At 42.7% G+C, this 22,282-nt stretch overlaps 1 protein-coding gene across 2 annotated transcripts in view; it reads left to right on the forward strand.

Annotated features, from left to right (window-relative positions):
• Positions 1-13,008: 13,008 nt before the first annotated feature.
• Positions 13,009-22,282, forward strand: part of SH3GL2 (SH3 domain containing GRB2 like 2, endophilin A1) — a 124,270-nt gene continuing 114,996 nt past the window's right edge. Inside the window, exons 1-2 of one of the 2 annotated variants that reach the window (XM_018556879.1) lie at positions 13,009-13,184; positions 13,224-13,290. In XM_018556879.1, the coding sequence (XP_018412381.1) occupies positions 13,246-13,290 (45 nt within the window). In that variant the 5' untranslated portion in view covers positions 13,009-13,184; positions 13,224-13,245. Of the gene's footprint in view, positions 13,185-13,214; positions 13,291-22,282 lie in introns of both variants that reach the window. The other variant, XM_018556878.1, reaches the window with a different exon arrangement.

The following is a 22,282-nucleotide window of genomic DNA, read 5'->3' on the forward strand; positions in this document are numbered from 1 at the left end:
GCTACACCGACTCATGTTGATCGACAAATTAGACACTAAATTCAACATGCACCGAACAAAAAATTTTTTCGATACATGGTCTACCTACCTGACTGCTGAACTACCACTAGACCAGCTGTGCGACATTATGATTATTTTCCAACACTCCAAATGGTTCCTTACTGCCAAACTTACCAACACGCTTGGAGATCTAGATGTCCTTTGACATTGCCCGCATCCGCGAATGCTCCTTCCCAAATAGATGTCTCCCCCCCACGTGGATGGCCGAACCAAATCCTCTCCCTCACTCTGTTTTTCTTACACCCAACAGCTCCTATTCTCTCACCTTACTAACCACTTAACCCTTTAGTTACTCTACTTTACAACACCAGATGTCGACCTTGTTGCCTCTGTTGTTGTTGCCATATCGACAGCGGTGTTCTATACTTGTATTTGTTCTATGCCTGTGTATGCAAATTACCATATGTAGATGTAATTCACATGCTTGACTATGTATGTATTTGTATCATATTGAAACTAACCTGGCATACTCTATCATTATGCTATTGTTTACACTATGATGTATTCATCATACCTTGTCATAATTTACTTATTGTACTGTACTTTTCTCTGCAATAAAAATTAACATGCAAAAAAAAAAAACCCATCAGTGATCAAATTTCAGATTATGTCAGTTGTTCATCAGGTTATAACTACTGCTACTCTCTGATGTTACTCCGAGTACACCCTCATCTACTCCATCTGCACCTTCACATTCCTCAGATATACAATAACAGATCCTTCTCAACTTCCTTTACCACAAAGTCCTGTTTATCAAGAACAGCCTTAAGACCGTGTAGGAAATATTGAACTAGTGCCTCCCAACCTAGATTTTTAGGCCAGGGGAACTTTCAGGGGAGCATAGGGAAGAAGTTCAGCCAATATACCTGGTTTTAAAAAATGGCTCAAGTTCTACTTCTCTATTGTGCAATGTAATAAAAGTTAATGTATTACCTTGTTCATGTTCACATTTTGTTAGTGGTAAGCATCAACAGAGTAATCCCCACATGAATGTTTAGTGTTCAAGTTTCAGTACCCTGTATTTCCTTAGTGGGACCGACGGCCGCTATATAGCCACATTCCACTGGCCAATTCCCTCTGTAGTTCCCAGGAACAGCAAGCAGTGACATAATTACATCACCACTTGCTGTAATGAAAGTAACTGTGAGTCACGACTCCTGGTCTGACCAGCCCACTTACTCTGTGGTACATTACCCCAAGCCCGCCCAAAATACTACCCATTCGCAAATACAAATTCCATTGCATGATGGAAATTGTGGTTTCTCCTAGTAATGCACAATGAATGGACGTGATGTGTCCGCTCTATTGCTACCTCCTATGAGTTCCCAGCCGTACAAGCATTTTCTCAATAAGAGCAATGTTTTCATGTTGTTTACAAAGATATTTTTCTTTTAAGTTCTAATATAAGAACTGCCAGCTTTCTGGCATATGTAATGGGGATTTATGGATTAAATTTACTTTGTATCCCAATTTATTTATTTTTGCATGTTTTCATGTTCACATTTCAGAAACCTGCAGCAGAACTTGAAACATATACTGTATAAAGATTGGTTTGTATGCAGAGGTGATAGATGTTGTTTCCAGTGCCTATCAGGCAATATGAAAGATAGTGTAACAAATGATTTGAACAAGTGAGCAGACACTGAAAAAAACAACATCTATCACCTCAGCATACAAACCAATCTTTATAAACGTTTCAAGCTCTGCTGCAAGATTGTTAAAGTGACACTAAACTCAGTATCTAAATATAAAAAATGCATTCAAGTACCTTATCTCTTAACAAAAATCTTATTTGTGTATCACTCGGCTGTAGGTCCTCAAATCATCTCTGAATTGGTACTGACACTGTCCTTCCTTCTGGAGGGTGGCTACTTTTGTTCTCCATGGTGTTGTGAGGTAGTCACTGCTCCACTATCGTGATGGACTACAATCTCATGATTAGTCTACTAATTTGTATTGAGATTGTAGTCCATCACGGGAGAGCGTTGGCTACTTTATAACACACACAAGTAAGGTGGGGAACTAAAGTAGCCACCAGGACAGTGTCAGCATGAATTCAGAGATGATTTCAGGATCTACATCTGAGTGATACACATATAAGATTCATTTTTGTTACTAGTTAAGGTACTTGAATGTATTTTTAATATTTCACACCTGAGTTTAGTGTCACTTTAATTTCCTGGAGTCATTTAGCAGGTACAATCCTGTTTCTTTCAGGAACACTTTAGAAGGAACAATCCTGCTCTGTTTATAGCAATTGTCCAGATGGCTAATATGCTGGTATGGCGTTTTCTACCTTAAAGTCCAACTCTGGGTAAAATAAACCTAATTACCTTAAATAGCAACCAACCGCTATGCAGGCAATCTTGTTCATTTGATAACATACTGTATGTTCATATTCAATAATACTTGCGTACTAATGCTTTCTAAATACTTCTGGCACGCTAGCAGTGGGGACTCCCTTTCCTCCAGGACATTCAGAAAATGAAGCCAGGGCTGTTTGTTTTGTGAATGTCCTGGAGGAGAGGGAGGCAGAGACACGACCATAGCAAGGGGTTTATGAAACCTGCAGCACTCATATTTGAGAGGCCGGAAGTACAGCAGAAATTCTACTTCCTCTGGGATATAAAAAAGCAGATTTACCTAATGAGCAAGAAAACTTTCATGACAGAGGGGGCTGATCCTCAGTGAAAGTAAAGTATAACTGCCTGAAGCCCAATAAGTTTGTTGTACCCGAAGTGGGCCTTTATTTATTTTGCATCTTCACACACTGGAAAAACAGGATTCGTACAATACACTCTGAAGTACACAACTTAATTGGAAAAGTTGTCAAGACACTAAAGACACCAGTGTTTTAGGGACACATTCATCAGGCTGATAATGAGCAAAAAGTAAAAGTATGCCTGTTGAAGTGGCCCATAGTGTTCCTGACACGTGTCCGTGTGCCACCTCTATGTGTAAAAAGGCCTTTTTTACATTTCTTGCTCTGCTGCAAGAATCTGATTTTTCTGAAGTACTTTAGCAGGCAGAATTCATCACAATTGTCCAGAGTGGCAATATTCCGGGGGAGTGCTGTATTTTCCATCAACTTTAATTCCAGAATGTGTCTTGGTAAGCGTTTTGTTTGAACAAATTACACCTGTTTTCTTATGTATCGAAATTAATATTTCACATGTGAAATTTCACCTAACAAGGATATTTGGTGGAGAAGCAAATGCGTTATTTCATGGTTTCTTCATTGGTCATGATTGACAAGCTACCAATAACCATGATTGCCTATGTAGACCATCGTTGCTAAAACTCAAAAACCCTCAAATGCAAATTCACTTGCTTCCTCAGGAATTCTCCATGTTAGTTAGAATTTTGAAGGACATTTTTTTTTCTTCTGGAGTATGTATGCGTAGGAGATATTCAATATGATGTACACCTGAACTTTATACATATCCCAGGTGATTCATTACTGGGCCATGTATAAAAATTTAAATGTAACACCAACAAAATAGAGTGTTTTAATTTGTCTTCCAGTAATGAACACATTGCACAGTGTTGCATATTTATGTAAGCACAGCAAATTGTTAAACATTTGTTTACATTTATTTTCTTTGTTAAATGATTAAGCTGACACAATAATATCATGAAAGGTCAAACTTATTAAAAACCTAAAAGACAAAAAAATGTCCCCCTGATCCAATGTCAAACACGCCATCCAGCGATGTTAATCCAATGTTGGGCACATTGAGGGGCGCCATGATGACTGGACAGTCTTCATTCCACTGTTACCCCTGTTGCAAATGACAGCTCCCTGGCCAATTGCTGAATGTACACAAACATGCTGGGGATGATCATAACCACGTGCTGCCACCCAGCCCCATTCCTGCATGACTGGAGAAGGGTCTGGCATGGATTATAAAGGGGGACCACACACCTTTTTTTTTTTTAAAGGACAGTATACATTGTTTACATTGTTTGTCCCTTTACAAAACAAAAAAAGGGGCCTCCTTCAAAATTTATACCACACGCTTAACCAATGGATAAGGGTCTAGGATGGATTTTTAAGGGGGGCCCCATGACGATTTTTACAAACAGAACGAATGTTGTCGAGGAACTGTCATTTAGCAGCATTTTTTAATGTCACTTTTGCAGGAGTACATTAAACTTGTGCTCAATTCCACATGACATGATGTGGCAGTGCTCAGCTGCCTGTGCCCTTTTGTTTAACAAAACTTGCAAACTGGCCTTGAAAATGGGCATAAAAAAAATTACAAGATTCAGCTCCTATACTGGGGGTTCACCACTATATTTGGGATTCCCAGATTTCACTGGTCTACAAATTTTGGGAAATTATGGACCTCCAAGATAAAATGTGTTAATTCTTACATATTTTGATTAGATGAAGTAGAAAACAGGTGATAAAAATGCTGGTTGGCTAAAGTTTTCAAGATATTTCACAATAAAGATTTATACACAGGATAGTATATTTGCCTACACGGGAGGGAGGTGTCTGATGATCATGGTGCCTCTTAACTACTCGACAAAGTACGGTAGAACGTTGAAAATGGTACCACATGGAAGTGTATCAAGTTATCTTCACTTTGAGACTAAAGATTATTACCGAACTGTAATGTATTGTTCTTTTATTGCAAGGTATATTTGTCTTGGTCAGATTTACGCATCATACAGTTACATCTGGTGGCTTGTGAAAGTGTCATTGTCTAACATTTCCAAGGAACAGTTGCGTGATATTTTCCCTCAGAAGCCAACATGCTTTAAAACTGTGTCAACAACACAGATAACTTCTGCTACATTTGTGGCGAGGTTACATTTGCATCTCAAAAGTGCAGTGTGACGGCAGTGGTAAAAAAAAGGCATACCACCTATAGTTTGAATGCAAAATAGGGGTTCAGGACAAGAGTTGGGCAGTTGGGCCCCTTAATATTATTGCATTACATGTGCAACTTATCTGCGTCATTGGCTAAATGAGAAGAAAAAGTCCATGCCTTTTGCAGTCCCAATGGTGTGGAGGGAACCCACCAACCATAGTAGGGACTGCTATTTTTGCATGGTTCCCCCAATTGCAAAAGGGATCTCAAGAAAGAAGAAGTGGGCCGTGGAATATCCAAACATTCCATCCGCACTGCGTCCTGTACCCCATGGTGAGGGCTTGCCAATTCCAGATCCACCAGAATTCTACTCTCTAGACTCAGATGATGATGTTACATGAAAAACCAATAAATGAATGGAAAGTTATGTGATTGATATCAATAAAAAGATAAATGTATAATGATTGGTGTGGCACCATTCTCATTGCTATATCACATTTTGCAGAAAAGTTATGGAGCATAATCTAACAGCACCCTCGTAATTTTTTCTCCTTGCAGAACAGTGTTTCCCACTGAGTTTGGCAAAAATCTAGTGAGTCGAACTTTGCTTGGTTCGCTCATCACTACTATTCTACTATACTACTATATAATAGTATGATACGTCATACTACCAAATAAGACACTGTCTTATATTTTTTTTGGCTCAAAAAAACACACTAGGTCTTATTTTCGGGGTAGGTCTTATTTTTTTTTTAAATGTACAACAATCTAAAGTTATTGCAAATCCAAATTAAATAATCCAAAATGGCAAAGTTAAGAATAGGGTGATCGGGGGTGCCATACCTTTCCAAGAGCAATTTGGCAACCAGAATGAGCGAAGCGCGCTTTCACTATCGATTCCTCACAGGCGGAGTGCATTTGGTATCACTCCGCCTGTGACAGGAGCCGGCGCTATAGAGGAAACATCGGCTTATGCGGCTCTGCTACCTGCGCTGCCGCCACGCTTCCTCTAGCGCTGGCTTAGTTGGCACCGCTGATTCTCTCTCGCAGCTCTTCAAGTTCCCCCTTATGCCATCATTGGCCCTGGGAATGGTCACAACTAGGTCTTATTTTCGGGGTAGGTCTTATATTTTAGCAATTCCCAAAAATGGTACTAGGTCTTAATTTTGGGGTAGGTCTTATTTTCAGGGAAACAGGGTATTATGTATCACAAAACCAGAGATTAAAACCAAATAATTCTGCATTACCTTCTCCATCTATTTAGCAAGAATAGTAGTCACTGTAACTCAATTACCAATGTGAATAATGTGAAGTATGGAGTAGTAGCTCAGTCGCCAATTGCAAGATGATTTCCTCTTTGCTTGCTATGAGGTGTTTTTAAGCCTTCTGCACATAAGTGTTAGGCCCAGCATGGTTCAGGTGTGCGACAGCAGTTCCCAAATGCTCAAAGCATAGTAATTGTGTTGCAGGTAGCGATGAGGCTGGGCTTGGTGTGGACCCAGTTCACCAGAGTTCGCCCAAGCCTGCTCAAAACTGTGACTGCTTCCCCCTCCTCCCGACCCAAACAGTTTTAGGGAGGCACATTCCCTTTCCTGCAGCTATATGTCACAAAAGGGCGGGAAATGTCAAGGATTGGGTCAGGAGGAGGAGATGTCGGTCAGAGTTTTGAGTGAATTCGGGAAAACTTGGGTAAACTGGGTTTGTACCAAGCCCTTCCTCATATCTAGTTGTTGGGAATCAATAAGCACTTCGTAAGGCATTATGTTTGCTTTGTGTTGCTTTCAAATGAACGAAAACTACGCACTGAGCACATTTGCAGTCCCATTTGTTTTATTTTGTTCGCTACCTTGTGAGACCTTTGAGAAGATTTGTAGACTGTCCACAAACACCGTAATTATAGACACTGAAGGGACATCTCTTTATTTCAGCATACTACTAGTGTACTGCGCTAATTTTGCAAAAAGCAGAATACATCTTTTGTCATATTTTTTGCATAATTATAGTTTTGTTACTTTTTCTTGATTTATTTCTGCGAAGACACTGACAGCACAGTACCGCAAACAGGCCCATGGCCTCACAATCACCCTCAAACAAGTGCTTAGGCTCTCTTCTTCTGGCACTGACATTGGCAGGCAGACTACTGGGCCAATGAAGCAAAGCATGCACAGAAAAAGCAATCTCTGGCTCTCCTCTCTTCATCTGAGCCTCCCCACTTTAGAGTTTTCCTGCAACACTAATTTAAATGTAAGAGCTATGTGTACTGCACTATGGAACCGGGCACAATACATAGATGGAGAAGTATTGTAGGTGCTCAAGCACTAGCAAAACCTTTCTGTCACTCCACGGACCATCATTTTTCGATGAGACCATTACTTTTCTCATCGGTGTCCTTTTTGGGATGATTTTTGTTTTTTGGTTGTGGCTTCATTGGGTCACCGGAGACCTAGTAGAGGGCCAAAAATTAAATCGTGCAGATAAAACAACTTAAAAGTCAGAATTAAAACTATTTCTTCTTGGCCTTATAATATGCATATGCAGCAGGTAAATGTTAGTTCTTCTTACTCTTCCTTGCCCAGTTGCTTGCAGCATGGCTTGTGTAGTTTCTGGCACTGTTGTTCCTGTTTGATGCCCTCTTATACTCAAACTAGTTAACATCATCATTCTGCAATACTGGCAAAACTCCTGGCAAATTGATGATGCAAACATCAACTCACTATTTAACCATCAGCTAGTTCATTCAGTCTCCGCCCTTGCGTTTGTTCTGATGAATCAAATGTGCTGCTGTTGTTCCTGATTTCCGTGTATGACCCTGGTTCTGGCTGAATGATCTCCTGGTTTCAGACTCCGGTTTTGTTTACGGTCATCCTACTCTCAGCGTCCCCTGACCTGGTTCGGTTGACTTCCAGATTTGGCGTCAGACCTCTAGCTAGGCACTGACGACCTCCTGGACTTTCTCCATTGTTTTTGCATTTATATTTATTGTTGTTTTCAATAAACTCCTTTTTATATTTTAAAACTGCACTTTAAGTGTCTGTCTGGTTTCTTGGTTCCCTGACAGTAAAGTAAGTGTGTTATTAATCAAAATAAATATCTGTACAAATACAGTCCTTAGGTATTTGTAATCATCGGCATGTAAAACAATTATCCCTAAATTTATACCAAAGTGTAAACATGTTTTGCATTCTTAGCACAAGTTTTCAGTAGTAGATTTTTGTTCTTTACAATATGCTACTCGTTGAATAATCATGTTTGTACAGAGGAAGTGATTTCATTAGGACTTTCTAACCTGCCATTGAACTTGGAGCATGGTGTGAGAAAAAGTCTAACCCCTTATGGTTCATTGACCACTTATCACAGTAACTTATGTATCAAAACCTGCACACATTTTGGATCCCTCTTATGTAGATTAATAGAATTAATTTTCATTAAATATTTACCATAGTATTACTATTCAAAAATGGTGCATGTTAACCCTTTCTTTGACGAGCACTGCCTCCCATTGTTGCTACTATGCCTGCACACCCTCACCACCATGCTTGCATGGCCCAATGATGGCTGTACAAATGCCTATTTTAATTTTCTTTTTCCTAAAAAGTTGTCATTAGCACACACAAATACAACAGAATCTCAAATTCCTACAACATATAAGACTTGCAAAAGTGTGCCTGCTCCACAACGAGCAAGGTAAGCAAGTATGATGGCGGAAGCAGAGGGTGCTGGGATAGTGGCTGCTGAAGTAGAGAGCAGAGGATTTAGGTGTTGGCAGGTACAATGGTGAGAGTGACAGGGAAATGGGGGTAGTGACAGTGGGGGAGGGGGGTACCCTGGTCATTGGGGTCAGGCGTAGTGGTGGTGGGAGGGGTGCAGCGTGTAGGTTTGTGGGTGAGAGCGATAAGGAGGTCAGGTGCTAAGCTGGGAGGATGATGTGGTGATAGCAGGGGGGCTGCAAAGAAGGAATGGGCAGGTGTGGTGATGAGAGCAGGAGCAGAGGTTGCAGATGCCCAGGTGTAGTTATGAGAACAGGTGTTGAGGCATGCAAGCATGGTGGTGAGGGTGTGCAGGCATAGTAGCAACATTGGGAGGGTTTTTGTGCAGTTTCAGTGGTAATAAATGGAAGTATGGACGGGGGTCAGGGGCTTTCGAGAAAGCAGGAGGAATTGTGGTGTGCAGACAATGTGTTGGGGGGGGTGAAAACTGTACAAGTGTGGTGGTACAAGTGAGTGCAAGGGGAAAGGGAGTTCAGGTGCAGGCAGGGCACACTGGAAATGGGGGGAGGTTCTTGACAAAATGGTGAGAGTAGGGGTGGGGACCTGAGACTACCATGTGGGGTAGGATAGGGATCAAGAGTGGTGAAGAGAAAAGAGAGGCTGCTGGCAGTGTTGAAAGCAACACTCATGGCACAGCCAGTGCCTTGCATGCTTTCTCAGGCCAAGTGATACCGCCCATGTTCAGCTTCTTGCCTTTTTCCTTTTTGCCCTGTGCATGCACAAGCACTCGTGTTATAATGTCGGATTGTGTCTGCACCCGCACACATGCATTGTGGTCTGTGATCTCTGTGAAATTTCGTAGCAGGTTCCACATATGCGGGGTAGCGACCTTTCATAACCACCAATCTCTGTGGTCGCTACCAAGTTTCAAATGTGGCAGAAAGATACAGTGTATGTGCCGTAGTGTTCAGTCACTACTGTACAGTACATGCAATGCATGGGATCTTGCTGCCATATTGGCTTACATTGGCTTGTGTGGGGACGGAGGGGGTATACATTACTGCACGTGCATGGATGGAATCCGCCATATTACTACGTTCCAGAAGGAACACAGACACCATGTTTGAGAAGTCCATTTTAAAAAAAACAACAACTTTATTTCTATAGAAATATATAATATGATATAAATATAATAGCTTATTTTTTTTCATTAAGCAGTTGCAAATAGTTAAATTCTGTTAAGTGACAGATTCCACAGTTGTGCAACATTACTTTGAAAACCGCAATATCATGTCATTGCATAACTGTAACTTGCATACATTGACGTGCAATGCAAAGTGCTGCAAAAGGAACAAGAGTGTGCAGCCTAAACCCTGTTTGTGAGGATTCCTAAAATGTGCAGTCCAATTGGGGACTTTTATATCTGTGACTCTTAAGGTACATTATACTTCAACTTTAAGATTCACAGATATAAAAGTATACATAAAGCCCATCTCTATTACATTTATACCATTCACACCTGAGCGTTGTGTCATGTGTCAAACATAAAGAATCCAATTACTATCAATGATGCTGTCCACACCTTAGTGTCTTGTGCTTTGTACAAAGCGCGACAACGCTCAACATGATGAGTCACATTATTTTCAATGGTGCCCATTCACACCAAAGCGTCTTCTTACGTGTTTCCTGAAGTATGATAACACTAAACATGATAAGGGGGAATGTATCAAAGCTGGAGCAGACAAAATCTGGAGCAGCTGTGCATGGCAACCAATCGGCTTCTATCTTTCATTTTCAAAGCTTAACTGAACAAACTGAAGAGAAAAGCGCATTGGTTGTCATGCACAGCTGCTCCAGATTTTGTCTGCTCCAGTTTTGATAAATTCCCCCCGATGAGTCTCATTATTTTTAATGGTGCCCATTCACACCAGAGCGTCTTCTTGCGTGTTTCCTAAAGTGTGACAACGCTCAAAATCAAGAGTCCCATTATTATCAATGGTGCCCATTCACACCGGAGCATTTTGTTGTGTGCTGTCCGAAGTGTGACAACGCTCAAAATTAAGAGTCCCATTATTTTTAATGGTGCCTGTTCACACCTGAGCATCTTGTTGCATGTTTCCTGAAGTGTGACAACGCTCAACATTAGGGATGCACCGATACCGGTATCGGTGCCTATACTGGGCATTTTCAAGTGTACTCATACCGGCACTTCAAATTTTTAAACAGAAGTCGGTGCTGTACACCGATGACACCATTTATAGGAAGGCTGCCGAGGTCCCCAGCAAGGACCTGGAAGCCTTCCTGTGAACTGCGGCGTCTGTCTACAGTGCCGGCTGATAAGCTCCTCCTTCTTCCTGCAACCCCGCTTGCCTGAACCCACCAAGACTGGTCGGGACCCCTTGTAAGACCCTGCACAGCCCACCATAAACCCTGCACAGCTCACCATAAACCCTGCACAGCTCACCATAGACTCTCCACAGCCCAACTGAGACCCGGTACAACCCACCATAGACCCTGCATAGCCCACCACAGACCCTGTATGGCCAAACTGAGACCCCGCACAGCCCACCTGAGACCTTGCACAGCCCTACTGCAACCCTGCACAGCCCACCTGAGACTCTGCACAGCTCTCCTCAGAACCCACACAGCTCTCTTGAGCTCCCACACAGCAACCTGAGATCCTCCGCTGGAGACAAGGCCGGCACCCCAAAGCAGCACAGAGTATGTAGCTTCATATTATTCTGCATTGAGGTATAATGCATTGCTGGTATTTGTAGTTCTCTATAGCCAGTTGCCATTCGGCATTGATGCATAATGTATTGCTGGGATTTGTATTCCCTCTACAGCTTGTAGTCAGTGGCAGAACAGGGTTGCAATTGTAACCGGGCCCTGGCATTCCACCACTGTCCTAAAATCATCGGTTTGTATTGTTTTAGAAAAAGTGTCACACTAAAAACTTTAGTGACACTAAAAAAAAAAAGTATTGGTGACTAATTGTGGAAAAGTATCTGTACTAGTACTCGGTCTGGATAAAATGGTATCAGTGTATCCCTGCTCAACATGAAGAATCCCATTATTTTCAATGGTGCCCATTCAGTGCTTGTTCACACCATGTCTGGATCATGTCCAGACCAGAACAGTTTGTCCCCGGACTAAAGAAGCATCCCAATCAGGGATGTCCCGAGATTGGGTGACACCCGGAGCGGAGACCGGGTGACACCCCACCGTGACATCATCGCACATGCGCAGTCGTCTTATTGGCGCCTGCCATCTTGGTGATACCCGTGTTTCCCCGAAAATAAGACACTGTCTTATTTTTTTTTTGGCTCAAAAAAACACACTAGGTCTTATTTTCGGGGTAGGTGTTATTTTTTGTTAATGTACAACAATCCACACTTATTCATTTACAAAAATAGGGTGATCTGGGCAATCAGGGGTAAGAGCAATTTGGTAACCAATCGCTCTCCAGACTGAGCGAAACGCACTTTCACTATCGATTCCTCACAGGCGGAGAGCATTTGGTATCACTCCGCCTGTGACAGCAGCCGGCGCTATAGAGGAGGGTTCGGCTTATGCGGCCCTTCTCCCTCCGGTACTGCTTTGCTTCCCCTAGCGCTGGCTTCGTTGGCACCGCTAATTCTCTCCTGCGGCTCTTCAAGTTCCCCCCTTAGGCCACCACCGGCCCTGGGAATGGTCACAACTAGGTCTTATTTTTGGGGTAGGTCTTATATTTTAACAATTCCCAAAAATAGTACTAGGTCTTATTTTTGGGGTAGGTCTTATTTTCGGGGAAACAGGGTAGAAGCCGGCAGAGTCGAGGAGGGGACGTTCACCTGGCGGGATGAGTTATCCCACCGGGTCCCCTCCTCTCTCCTGACACTGTCGGGCTCTCGGTCCATGACCGGGTGCCTGACTTTTCAAGGGGCTGACACCAAAATGACTGTCATCGTGGTACAAATGCACTGCACTGCGTTTGCTGATCTGCTCCAGACGTGGTGTAAACACAGCCTCACACCTGAGCGTCACACTTTTGTCCTTATAAACCTGCATAGGAGCGTCTACAAAATAAGCAGAATGCACATTTTTCGTGCGATTTCACCACTAATGACAGTCTCCTTCTCCCAGTTACTAGCTTTCCATTGGCTAAAAACAAAACAAAAATGCTGACGCCTGAAAATGCCCATGAAGCAAGTATGCTAACCAAGAGCTGCCTGAAAATGCTGAAGTGTGAAAGAGGACTTTAACTGACTGAAAAGACTACATGCAGAAACCGTCATCCTCCCCTCCAGGATATACATCCGGCGGATGGCCACCATGACCATGGCTCGCTAGCCTGTATGCAGCAGATGAAAGGGCCACATTGTCCTCCCACGTCACTCCCCCTCCTCCAATGCCTTCATGATTTTTAGACTGCTAGCTGAGGATAGATCACGATGGAGGAGGAGGAGAAGAGGGAGGAGGGCTTGCCCCTTCATAGGCCGGCCTTCTCCTCCCCTGACGTCAGGGTGTCCCTGCATTAAGGCATGCATCTGATAACACCACCACAAGATTAAAGCCACCGCCGGCCAGCAGAAATTCCCCTGCACTCAGCCATCGCTAAACACCGACCCCCGGATCCGGAGCACCTTCCCCCCTGAGCTCTCTACACAGGATCTATCATGTCTGTAGCGGGGTTCAAGAAGCAGTTCCACAAAGCCACCCAGGTGAGCAAGAAGCCTTCACATAGATCGTGTATACAGAGGGTGGAGGCGATTGGTGTTAGTAGTCAGGAGGATGGTGGTTGTAGTTCTCTGCAGATACCCGGTCACCCTGCTCTTCTATATGCATGCCTCGGGAGACGCAAGGTTAAATGTGGAGGAAATCTCCCTACTATTTATATCTCCATATTGGTAATAAGAAGCTGAATATGCAGTCTCCTCTGTCACCAGTATTGTTCTATACAGACACAGATGTGTACATGGCTTCTACTACACCACACTGACTGAGCTCCCCCTCTGGAGATATCATATACTATGGACAGCTTCTTACCTGACACTCGCATAGTTCTAGTGTTATTATTACATGCTTGTGTACATCTTATGGCTCACCCATGTCAGATAAACCATCAGTGTGTGTGTGTGTGTGTGTGTGTGTGTGTGTAATATAATGTGTGTGTGTGTGTGTGTGTGTATATGTATTTTCTCACTTCTTTCGAAAACAGCAGGTCTCTAAACATATACATGGTTTGCTCTGTCTCCACATCACTATATCACCTTGGTCCTGTGAAGCACTCATCTTTGGGTAACATTATGTAACTCTCATATACATGCTGATGCCTGAAAGCTGCAGGAAAGGACGGCTTCTGTGTTGCCCATAACAGCCAGTTTTTTGGGGGGTTTTTTTTGCTGTCATTTTCTCTCATGCATGGGAGCTGAATTCGGCATTGCTAAAACAAAAAGCAACAGCATTTTTCTTTCTTCCAGTGGTCCCTTAGTGGCAATCAGAATGCATATGGTTTTTATTATGTAGTAGAACATTGGAAGTGTGTGTATAAGATCGGGTGAAGAATGTCAGTACATAAAATAAATAAATATATGCACACACACAAACACACCATCAGGTAAAGAATGGCAGTGCATAAAAAATAAATAAATATATACACACACCATCCGGTAAAGAATGTCAGTGCATAAAACAATAAATACACACATATCTCTTACACACCGGTAGCAGTTTTGCATGTAATAAATGTAATAACCGAGATTAAGAGATGGCAGGCTTGCATTGGGAGGATTACTAGATTCTGCAAACCCCACGGTGTGTGTTTTGCTGCTCTAGGAGGGATTTTGAATTTGAATTAGAGGCCGCAGCGTGTCTGCAGTCACTGTGAGTCTTGCCTATAGGATGCTCCTCCAGAGGTGACCTCCTCAGCTCCTTCCTGCTTGCCAAGACTTCATGCGGAGCTATCTGATAACAGCTGCATTATTAAACAGGTTGCTGGATTGGGTAGCTTGGTGCTGTTGTGCAAGGAAGAACGTGATGTTGATTTCGGCTTTTTTTGTGTTCTGCCACAGTGAGCCGAGCGTGAATTAAAATGTGTGTTTTTTTTTCCCCCACTGTGTTCCTGTGCGGCAGCTTCTGATGGAAGATCTATGTGTGTGTGGAACCTTTGCCTCCTCCATTCTGTTTGTCATGGTGATTATATTTAGCAGTATATAAAGCCCGCCTCTGTGTTGACAAGTCTTCGAAAGACCAAAATAGAAAATCGTGTTTCCCCTAGCAACTCGGGGAAGTGACAAAATCCCTGCTAAGTTCTGCCTCGTTAGCTGTGTTTCAGCATATGGTGTTAATAGACAAAGCTATGTTTATTGACTGTGTTTTCATCAGAGAAACGGTCAGACCTACGCATATCTGACATCATTATTATGAAAGTGTTTGTACAATGCTGGGGCATGTTATCAGCACCAGTTATCCCAATTATGTGTTCACTATAAAAATTATTTCTCCATTTAAGTTAATATAAAAATGAAATCAACTTTTTTTTATTCTGCATGTTATCTCTATTAAAGCCAACCTAACTAGACCGTTCACACCATATACAGTGCGTTCCAGAGCGGTTAGCGCTACTAGGATACCTGGGCATTCCCGAAGCAGGCGAGGGTTAGTAAAGCCATCAAATGCCTTATCGTTGCAAAAAGTGGCCTCCAACTCCAGGTCCTGTGTTTTGGAGGCACCGTGACATGCATTGTATCTCCCTGTCAGCACTTCAGGGTACCTCCTTCCTGTGCTGTCCATTTCCAAGATAGGACAAAGTCACACTGATCAGCCATAACATTATGACCACTGAGAAGTGAATTAAACGGATTATCTTGTTACAGTGGCACCTGGAAGTGGGTGAGATTTATTAGGCAGCAAGTGAACATTTTGTCGCTGAAGTTAATGTGTGGGAAGCGGAAAATACGGACAAGTGTAAGGATTTGAATGTCTTTGACAAGGGCCAAATTGTGATTGCTAGACGAATGGGTCAGAGCAACTCCGAAACTGCAGCTCTTGTGGGATGTTCCTGGTCTGCAGTGCCCTCTTGCAGCAGGATATTGTGCCCTGCCACATTGCAAAAATTATTCAAGAATGGTTTGAAGAACAAAACAACGAGTTTGAGGTGTTGACTTGGTCTCCAAATTTTTCATATCTCAATCCAATAGAGTATCTGTGGGGTGTGCTGGAACAAGTCCGATGCATGGAGGCCCCACCTCACAACTTAAATGATTGGTTACTGATTGCTCAGTGACAGATACCACAGCATACCTTCAGAGGTCTAGTGGGGTCCATGCCTCAATAGGCCAGGGCTGCTTTGACAGCAAAAGGGGGACCTACTCAACATTCGGCGGGTGGTCATAATGTTATGGCTAAGTTCACACCTAGGCGTATTGAATATGCGCGTTTGTCGCGCGTTTCGCGTTTTTACCGCGATTCGCGGTAACAAAACGCGCGACAAACGCCCGTTTCTGAGGGCTACTTGGCTGTATCCCAATGGAAACGCGAGACCAAAACACCCCAAAGAAGTACATGTACTTCTTTGGGCGTAGGCCGTTTTGTATCGCGTTCGGACGGGCGGAAATACGGCAAGGTGTGAACCAGACCCATTGAATACAATGGGATTTAGATGTTTGAGCGTTTTGTAGAGCGTTGAACGCGCTACAAAACGTTCAGGTGTGAACCAGGCCTAATTGGTGTAAATAGATCCGGGTCTTCGGTTTTTACTGTGCAGCATCTCGGTTTTGCCCAGCTTCAGGTTCACCCATGCCAGTGTGCCAAGGTTTCAATGGAAAGACTGGCTGCAATTCTTGATGCTTCCCCTGATTTTAGGTGAATTCACATTAAATGCATATATAGATTGCAGCTGGGAAGAGCCAGCCCACTCAAAACTGACAGGTTTTGTTTTTTTTTAGATGGTGTCTAGTTGAATTACCTACTAGCTTCTTTTAACTCTAAGGGAGTTGGTTGGCGGGATCTAATCTGTATCAGACCATCCAGCAGTAGTGGCTATTATACAGTATTGTGATCCCACTCTCCCCATTGGATTTGTTTATTTTATGTTGTAGGGAATGCAGCAAGAGGAGGAGAAGAACTGGGGATACCCCTTGAGGAGTAAAACTCTATGATGGCAAGCTCTTGCCACAACAATACTTGGCAGCAAAAAGATATTTCAATTCACAGGAATTTAGTGACATTTTGGGCTTTTTTTTTTAAACTCCATCTCCAGACCGGTCCGGTTCTGGATGCTTTTCTGTACACACGTTTTATATGTTTTGAGATACATTTTTGCTGCATTCTGGTGCGTTTTTTTACATTGGCTTTGCTTGGGTCTACAGCACATTCCAGTTTATTTTGCATGTGTTTGCACGTTCTGGTGTGGGGGAAAAAAGTATGCTGCTGTACTGTAAAAAAGCACTGGAACTGAACGCAATGGTGTGCACTAGCCTCATTTAAAACCATTGAAATTATAGTGTGCATGTATTTTTGGTGCAGTTGATTTAAAAAAAAAAAATGCACAGGTCTGGGGACGGTGTGAACAAGCCCTTAAACTTGCACTTTAAAGTGGAATGGCCCTTAAAACATGGCAGTAGAGTATAGAATAGATCACATTGGCAAACACTACTGATTGCTTCCTGGAAAACGTTGTGAGTGAGGTATTGTAATGAGCCATAAAGAGCAGCGACAGTATAAATAGCTGTGGCAATATTGTATCTGCTTTTATTGTCCTACCTTCACGTCAACCTACCTGCATAATAAGGTAGTAAACAATGTCTAGAATACAATTAAGGCTAAATTTCAGGAAGATATCATAAAACAGATATTTGTCTATAAAATATACTTAACAATATAAATTAAAATAAAATTGCCCAATAATAATTATTTGAATGTGATCTATAAAATATAATTAAATCTAATATCTTTAAAATATAATTACAATAATTTATCTACACCTAACACACATAGATGATTCTGTATTCACATCAGCTTCTTGTAATACTCTGCAGAGAAGCTAGTCAGGGCTCTATTACCTTGCACAGTGCTGTCAGCTTTCCTAATAATGCTCACAGGAAGGGGAAGAAAAAGCATGGCTAAAGACAAGTTCTAGTATTATGCCATTTAAGACAGTTCACATGTATGTGTCAAATTGTGTATGTATAAATGTTAACTCTTCCACATTCCTATCTGAAACAAAATAATAAGTTTTGGCTTGAAGTGACACTGTCACTTTACCCATAGATCTGTCACACAGGAGGAGGTCATATGTTCCCCATGCACAGGATTCCTGGGTATTTTGTGCAAGCTCAGCTAAAGGCAGGAGCAGTGGGGGACCCCTAGAAAGGAGAGTATCAGTGGGTGGCTGGGGTCTTTTTACCTACTGTCAATTTGCTAATTCCCATAGACCAGAGCACTGCCAAACAGGTGGTCATAAGCTCCCCCATGCACAGGATTCCTGGCTATTTTGTGCCAGCTCGGCTAAAGGCAGGAGCAATGGGGGCATCCCTAGAAAGGTACGGTATGTATCAGAGGGTCACAGGGGCTTTTTTTTACAGACACTGTCCCTTTTTGCTTTGAGTGGACAAAGTGACAGTGTCTCTTTTAAGTTCTGCTTGTCCTTAATGTATCCATGTTTCTTGAGACTGTTTTGTCATTTTGAGAATTATTGCAGTAGAAGTTGTACTCATGCTCCACTTGTCTTGCTGTGGGTACTGAAGGCATTTCAATGTACTCCATAAAAAAAAATAAAAAAAAAATATAATGATGTCATCATTTTGAAAGAGAGAGGTTTGAAAACTGCATTTTCTGTATTGGAGATGCTTTAACGTAGGCCGGCTTTGCAGCAGAAGAGATGAAGGTATGAAGAAGCCAATTGAGGACAAGCACACAGAAGGCTGATGGCCAGGACAAGCTGACATTGCCGAGCAGCCTTTTCTTATTTGCACAAAATCTTTAGTGGAGCTGAATGCCTAATATAGTGAACTGGGAGAGGATAACAGGACTTAACTGAAGTTAAAAAAAAAATAATTGTTAGTGGGTAAATGTTTTTTGTTGTGTTTTCTAACCGAAATGGAAATGTTAAAACCAAACCGAAATTAAAAAAAATGTCAGGCCGAAACCGATAACGAAAATGTTTTTAATTTTTTAGAAATATTTAATTTTTATAAACTTTATTTTTTGTATATTTATTTTTATTTTTTTATTAAAAATGAGAACATTGTTTGTTTACTATAACTACAATTATGAATGAATGGGGGTGATGTAGATAACTTCCCATTCATTTATAATTGTATATATAGTTAACATGCCATATCCTCAATTATGTACACACACACTCAGCGATCACTGATCACTGCTTTTCTCTCTGACACGCTATCACAGGAGGCTGATCGTGCGGTGTAGAGAGGAAAGCCCATCCTACTGTGACAGCGCTGTCTCCGCCCCCACACCGCTCTGTCGGACTGTGATAGGCGGCTGAGCGGTGTGGGAGGAGAGACGCCGGCCGCTCACAGCGCTCTCGTCCTGCAGCGCTCGGCCGGCTGTCACTTTCTTTTCTCCCCGCTGGAACAGCGCCCAGCGGGGAGAAAACAGATTCCTCCATCCACGCTAAGCCCTCATTCACACCTGAACGTTTTGTAGCGCGCTCGACGAACGCCCTACAAACCGCTCAAAAATATAAATCCCATTGTATTCAATGGTCTCATTCCCACCTTGGCGTATTTCCGCCCGTCCCTAACGCGCTACAAAACGGCCCACGCCTGAAAAGGTACAGGTACTACTTTGGGCCGTTTTGTTGCGCGTTTCCATTGGGCTACAGCCAAGTAGCCTTCAGAAACGCGCGAAGGTCGCGCAACTTTTTTTACCGCGAATCGCGATAAAAAAACGCGCGACGGTCGCGCATATGCAATACGCCTAGGTGTGAACGAGACCTAACAGCGTAGAACAACTTTAACACTGTGTCCTTTGTATTCTGACAGCGACACCAGCTGCCAAAATACCCAAACAGGGCTTGCAGCACTGTTCGCCACATGATTTTCCAGCATGTCCCTTCAACAAAAGTCGATGTAATGATTGACTTGTGTTGAGGGGTCATAGTCTTAACAGATCAAATATTGGTCGATTCCTGCTGAATCGGCCAAAATTTGTTCCGTGTGCACCCATCTTAACAGTGTATGGCCAGCTTAAGATGCAGAGTATGTAACCAGGTGCTGGGATAATGTGCTGGAGTCGCATTACCAGTGGCCACACAATGGCCAAAGAAAGAAGATGTGTGATGCAGAAGAAGGTGTGAACACATAGGCAGTGGTAGTAACCGCATGGGAGAGCACAATGCTAGAGAAGAGTAAACCGTTAGGTAAGTCTGCCACATTATGGCAAATGCTTTCATGGCCGCATATAGTTTAGTTATGCTTTAAATCGGGTTAGGCAAACTCTGGCCCTCCAGCTGTGGTGAAACCCATGTGCCATTGCAAGACTCTGACAACCACAAGCATGACTACCAGAGTCAGATGCATCATAGGTTTTGTAGTTTTACCACAGCTGGAGGGACGGAGTTTGCCTACCCCTGCTTTAAATGGTTGTGTTGTATCCAAAATCAGATGTTAAACGTTCCATCCTCAGGGGCTGATGTATGAAACGCATGCTGATGGTAAATGTTTATGCTGATAACACCCTATTAGCTATTGACAGTAAATCATAAATCTAGTTGGCTGCTAAGAGCAGGAAAAATGAAAGAGCTGCAAGATTTTTTAAAATGACCCCTTGCAGTGGGGCTACCCCTACACTGCGAGGTTTGAGTGCTTGTTTTGGTCTATGGGTTAAAATGACTGCTCACCTCTCTCTCCCTCTGCTCCGGCTGTGGTATGTCCCTCAGTGTCTTCACATCTAATAGACCTGTATTGAATGTGATGATGTGAAGGGTCCTTAGACCACCAGAGCCTGGGGGAGAAGAGGCTGCAGGGACTGGTTTAGCAGCCAGGCAGGACTGAGGAACAGGTGAGTATATCTGCTTTATTTGTATCCCTAGAGTAGACCAAATCAAGCAGTTAATCCTTGCAGTGTCAGGTTAACGTTAACTCTGGGCTCAATTCTCACCCTAGAGGCCCCTCGCAAATATATCATGCTACGTTTTTTTTGTGTGTGTGTGTCGTCGTCCCCCATGCATGTGGGGAAAAACTGCCGCATGCCCTATTTTTTTTTTCTGCTCTGGAACGCACCAAAATGCATGCAAACACTCTGGAATGCACTGGACTACACTTGAAGGCCCTTTTAGGCTAACAAAAAAAGCCCGGAGCGCATAAAAAACGGGTCAAAACGCACTGCACTGCATGTGCAGACACTCATCCAGATCTGGTCCGGATTTGGTGTAAACTAGCCCTTACTCATCTTTGTCTACAGGATGCCACAGGGTCCTCCTTCCTTTTTGCCTGGTGGTCCTCAATCATAAAGATTGATCATACTAAGCGAATTAAGGGTGCTGTGGTGATGCCCCATGAAGGGTTGGGCCCATGGTGCTTAGTGCTCACATCTTGGGGTAGGGAAGAGTTACTTTGAAAGGGCAGCCAGGGCTTTTTTTTTTAAGTGAAGAGCCTGCAGTTGGACTTTAATTGTTAGTATACAATTCACACAAAAACTTGCAAATTACTGTTTAGAAGTGAAGCACACTTTCCATCATTTTTGTTTTCCAGACACCACAGCGGAGCCTATTGAGTATTCTGGTCTTGTCAATAAAAGGCAAAATACTTAATGCACTGATTTTTCTTTCTGACTCTATTGTTCCAGTGGGAAAAGGCTGTGTCTCTGCAACAAATACATTAGCAAAGCAGGAATATCGGCAGATTTAGGATTTTATAGGGCAGTTATGTAAGAGGCCTAGAAAAAACTATTCTAAAGTTTCAAAGACAGCTTAAAGGGTTATTAAACCCTCATTTGTTTTGTTTTTTGCATATATCTACTATATTCAAAACGATTAGAAAATAAAACTTTTTAAAAAGGCTTTAAAAACTTACCTGTGTCTTCGCTGCGCGCTCCTGTCCAAGCATCTGAAGAGTCTCGGGCGGCCGCAGGAGGATCTTGGGGCGGGCGCGTGCGCAGTTCAGATGTTCGGCCGGGAGACGAGGGGAGACACAAGGTAAGTATATGGAGCAGCGTGCACCCGCACAGACACTGTGGGACATCAGAGAAGAGGAGGACGGTGGAGTCAGCGCTGGATCAGAGACCTTAATGTCACTTTAACTATGTATGACAAGTTAGTGCTAATTATATTATTTATCGACAAAATAAATACTTCGTTAAAATGGACCTGAACTAAAAAAGTAAAACGTTTTTTTGCTGTTTTCTAGGGGACTTGCGAATGTTGCCTAAGCATAACTCTGGAAAAATCTGCCTTGGTGTGTGTGTGTGTGTATGTGTATATATAATATATATATTCTTTTTCTAACATTGAACTTCCTAGTGCCTAGACACACATGTGCCTACAATTTCATAGCTGTATATCTGCAGTATGAGATCTAAGGCACTGCATCATTGACTGCTAGTCTCAGGAGATTTGGAGTGAGATTTGCTGATGTCGCTATTGTGCTGCTCATTGTTCTCCTTGCTGAAGGCTTTATATCAGCCTCTTGTAAATGTATGCACAGTAGGCCTTGAAGAGAAAGGGTCAGATATGCTGGATGCACTTCAGGT

Source organism: Nanorana parkeri, unplaced genomic scaffold (assembly GCF_000935625.1).
Source record: "Nanorana parkeri isolate BGI_ZX_2015 unplaced genomic scaffold, ASM93562v1 scaffold256, whole genome shotgun sequence".
NCBI classification, from domain to species: domain Eukaryota; kingdom Metazoa; phylum Chordata; class Amphibia; order Anura; family Dicroglossidae; genus Nanorana; species Nanorana parkeri.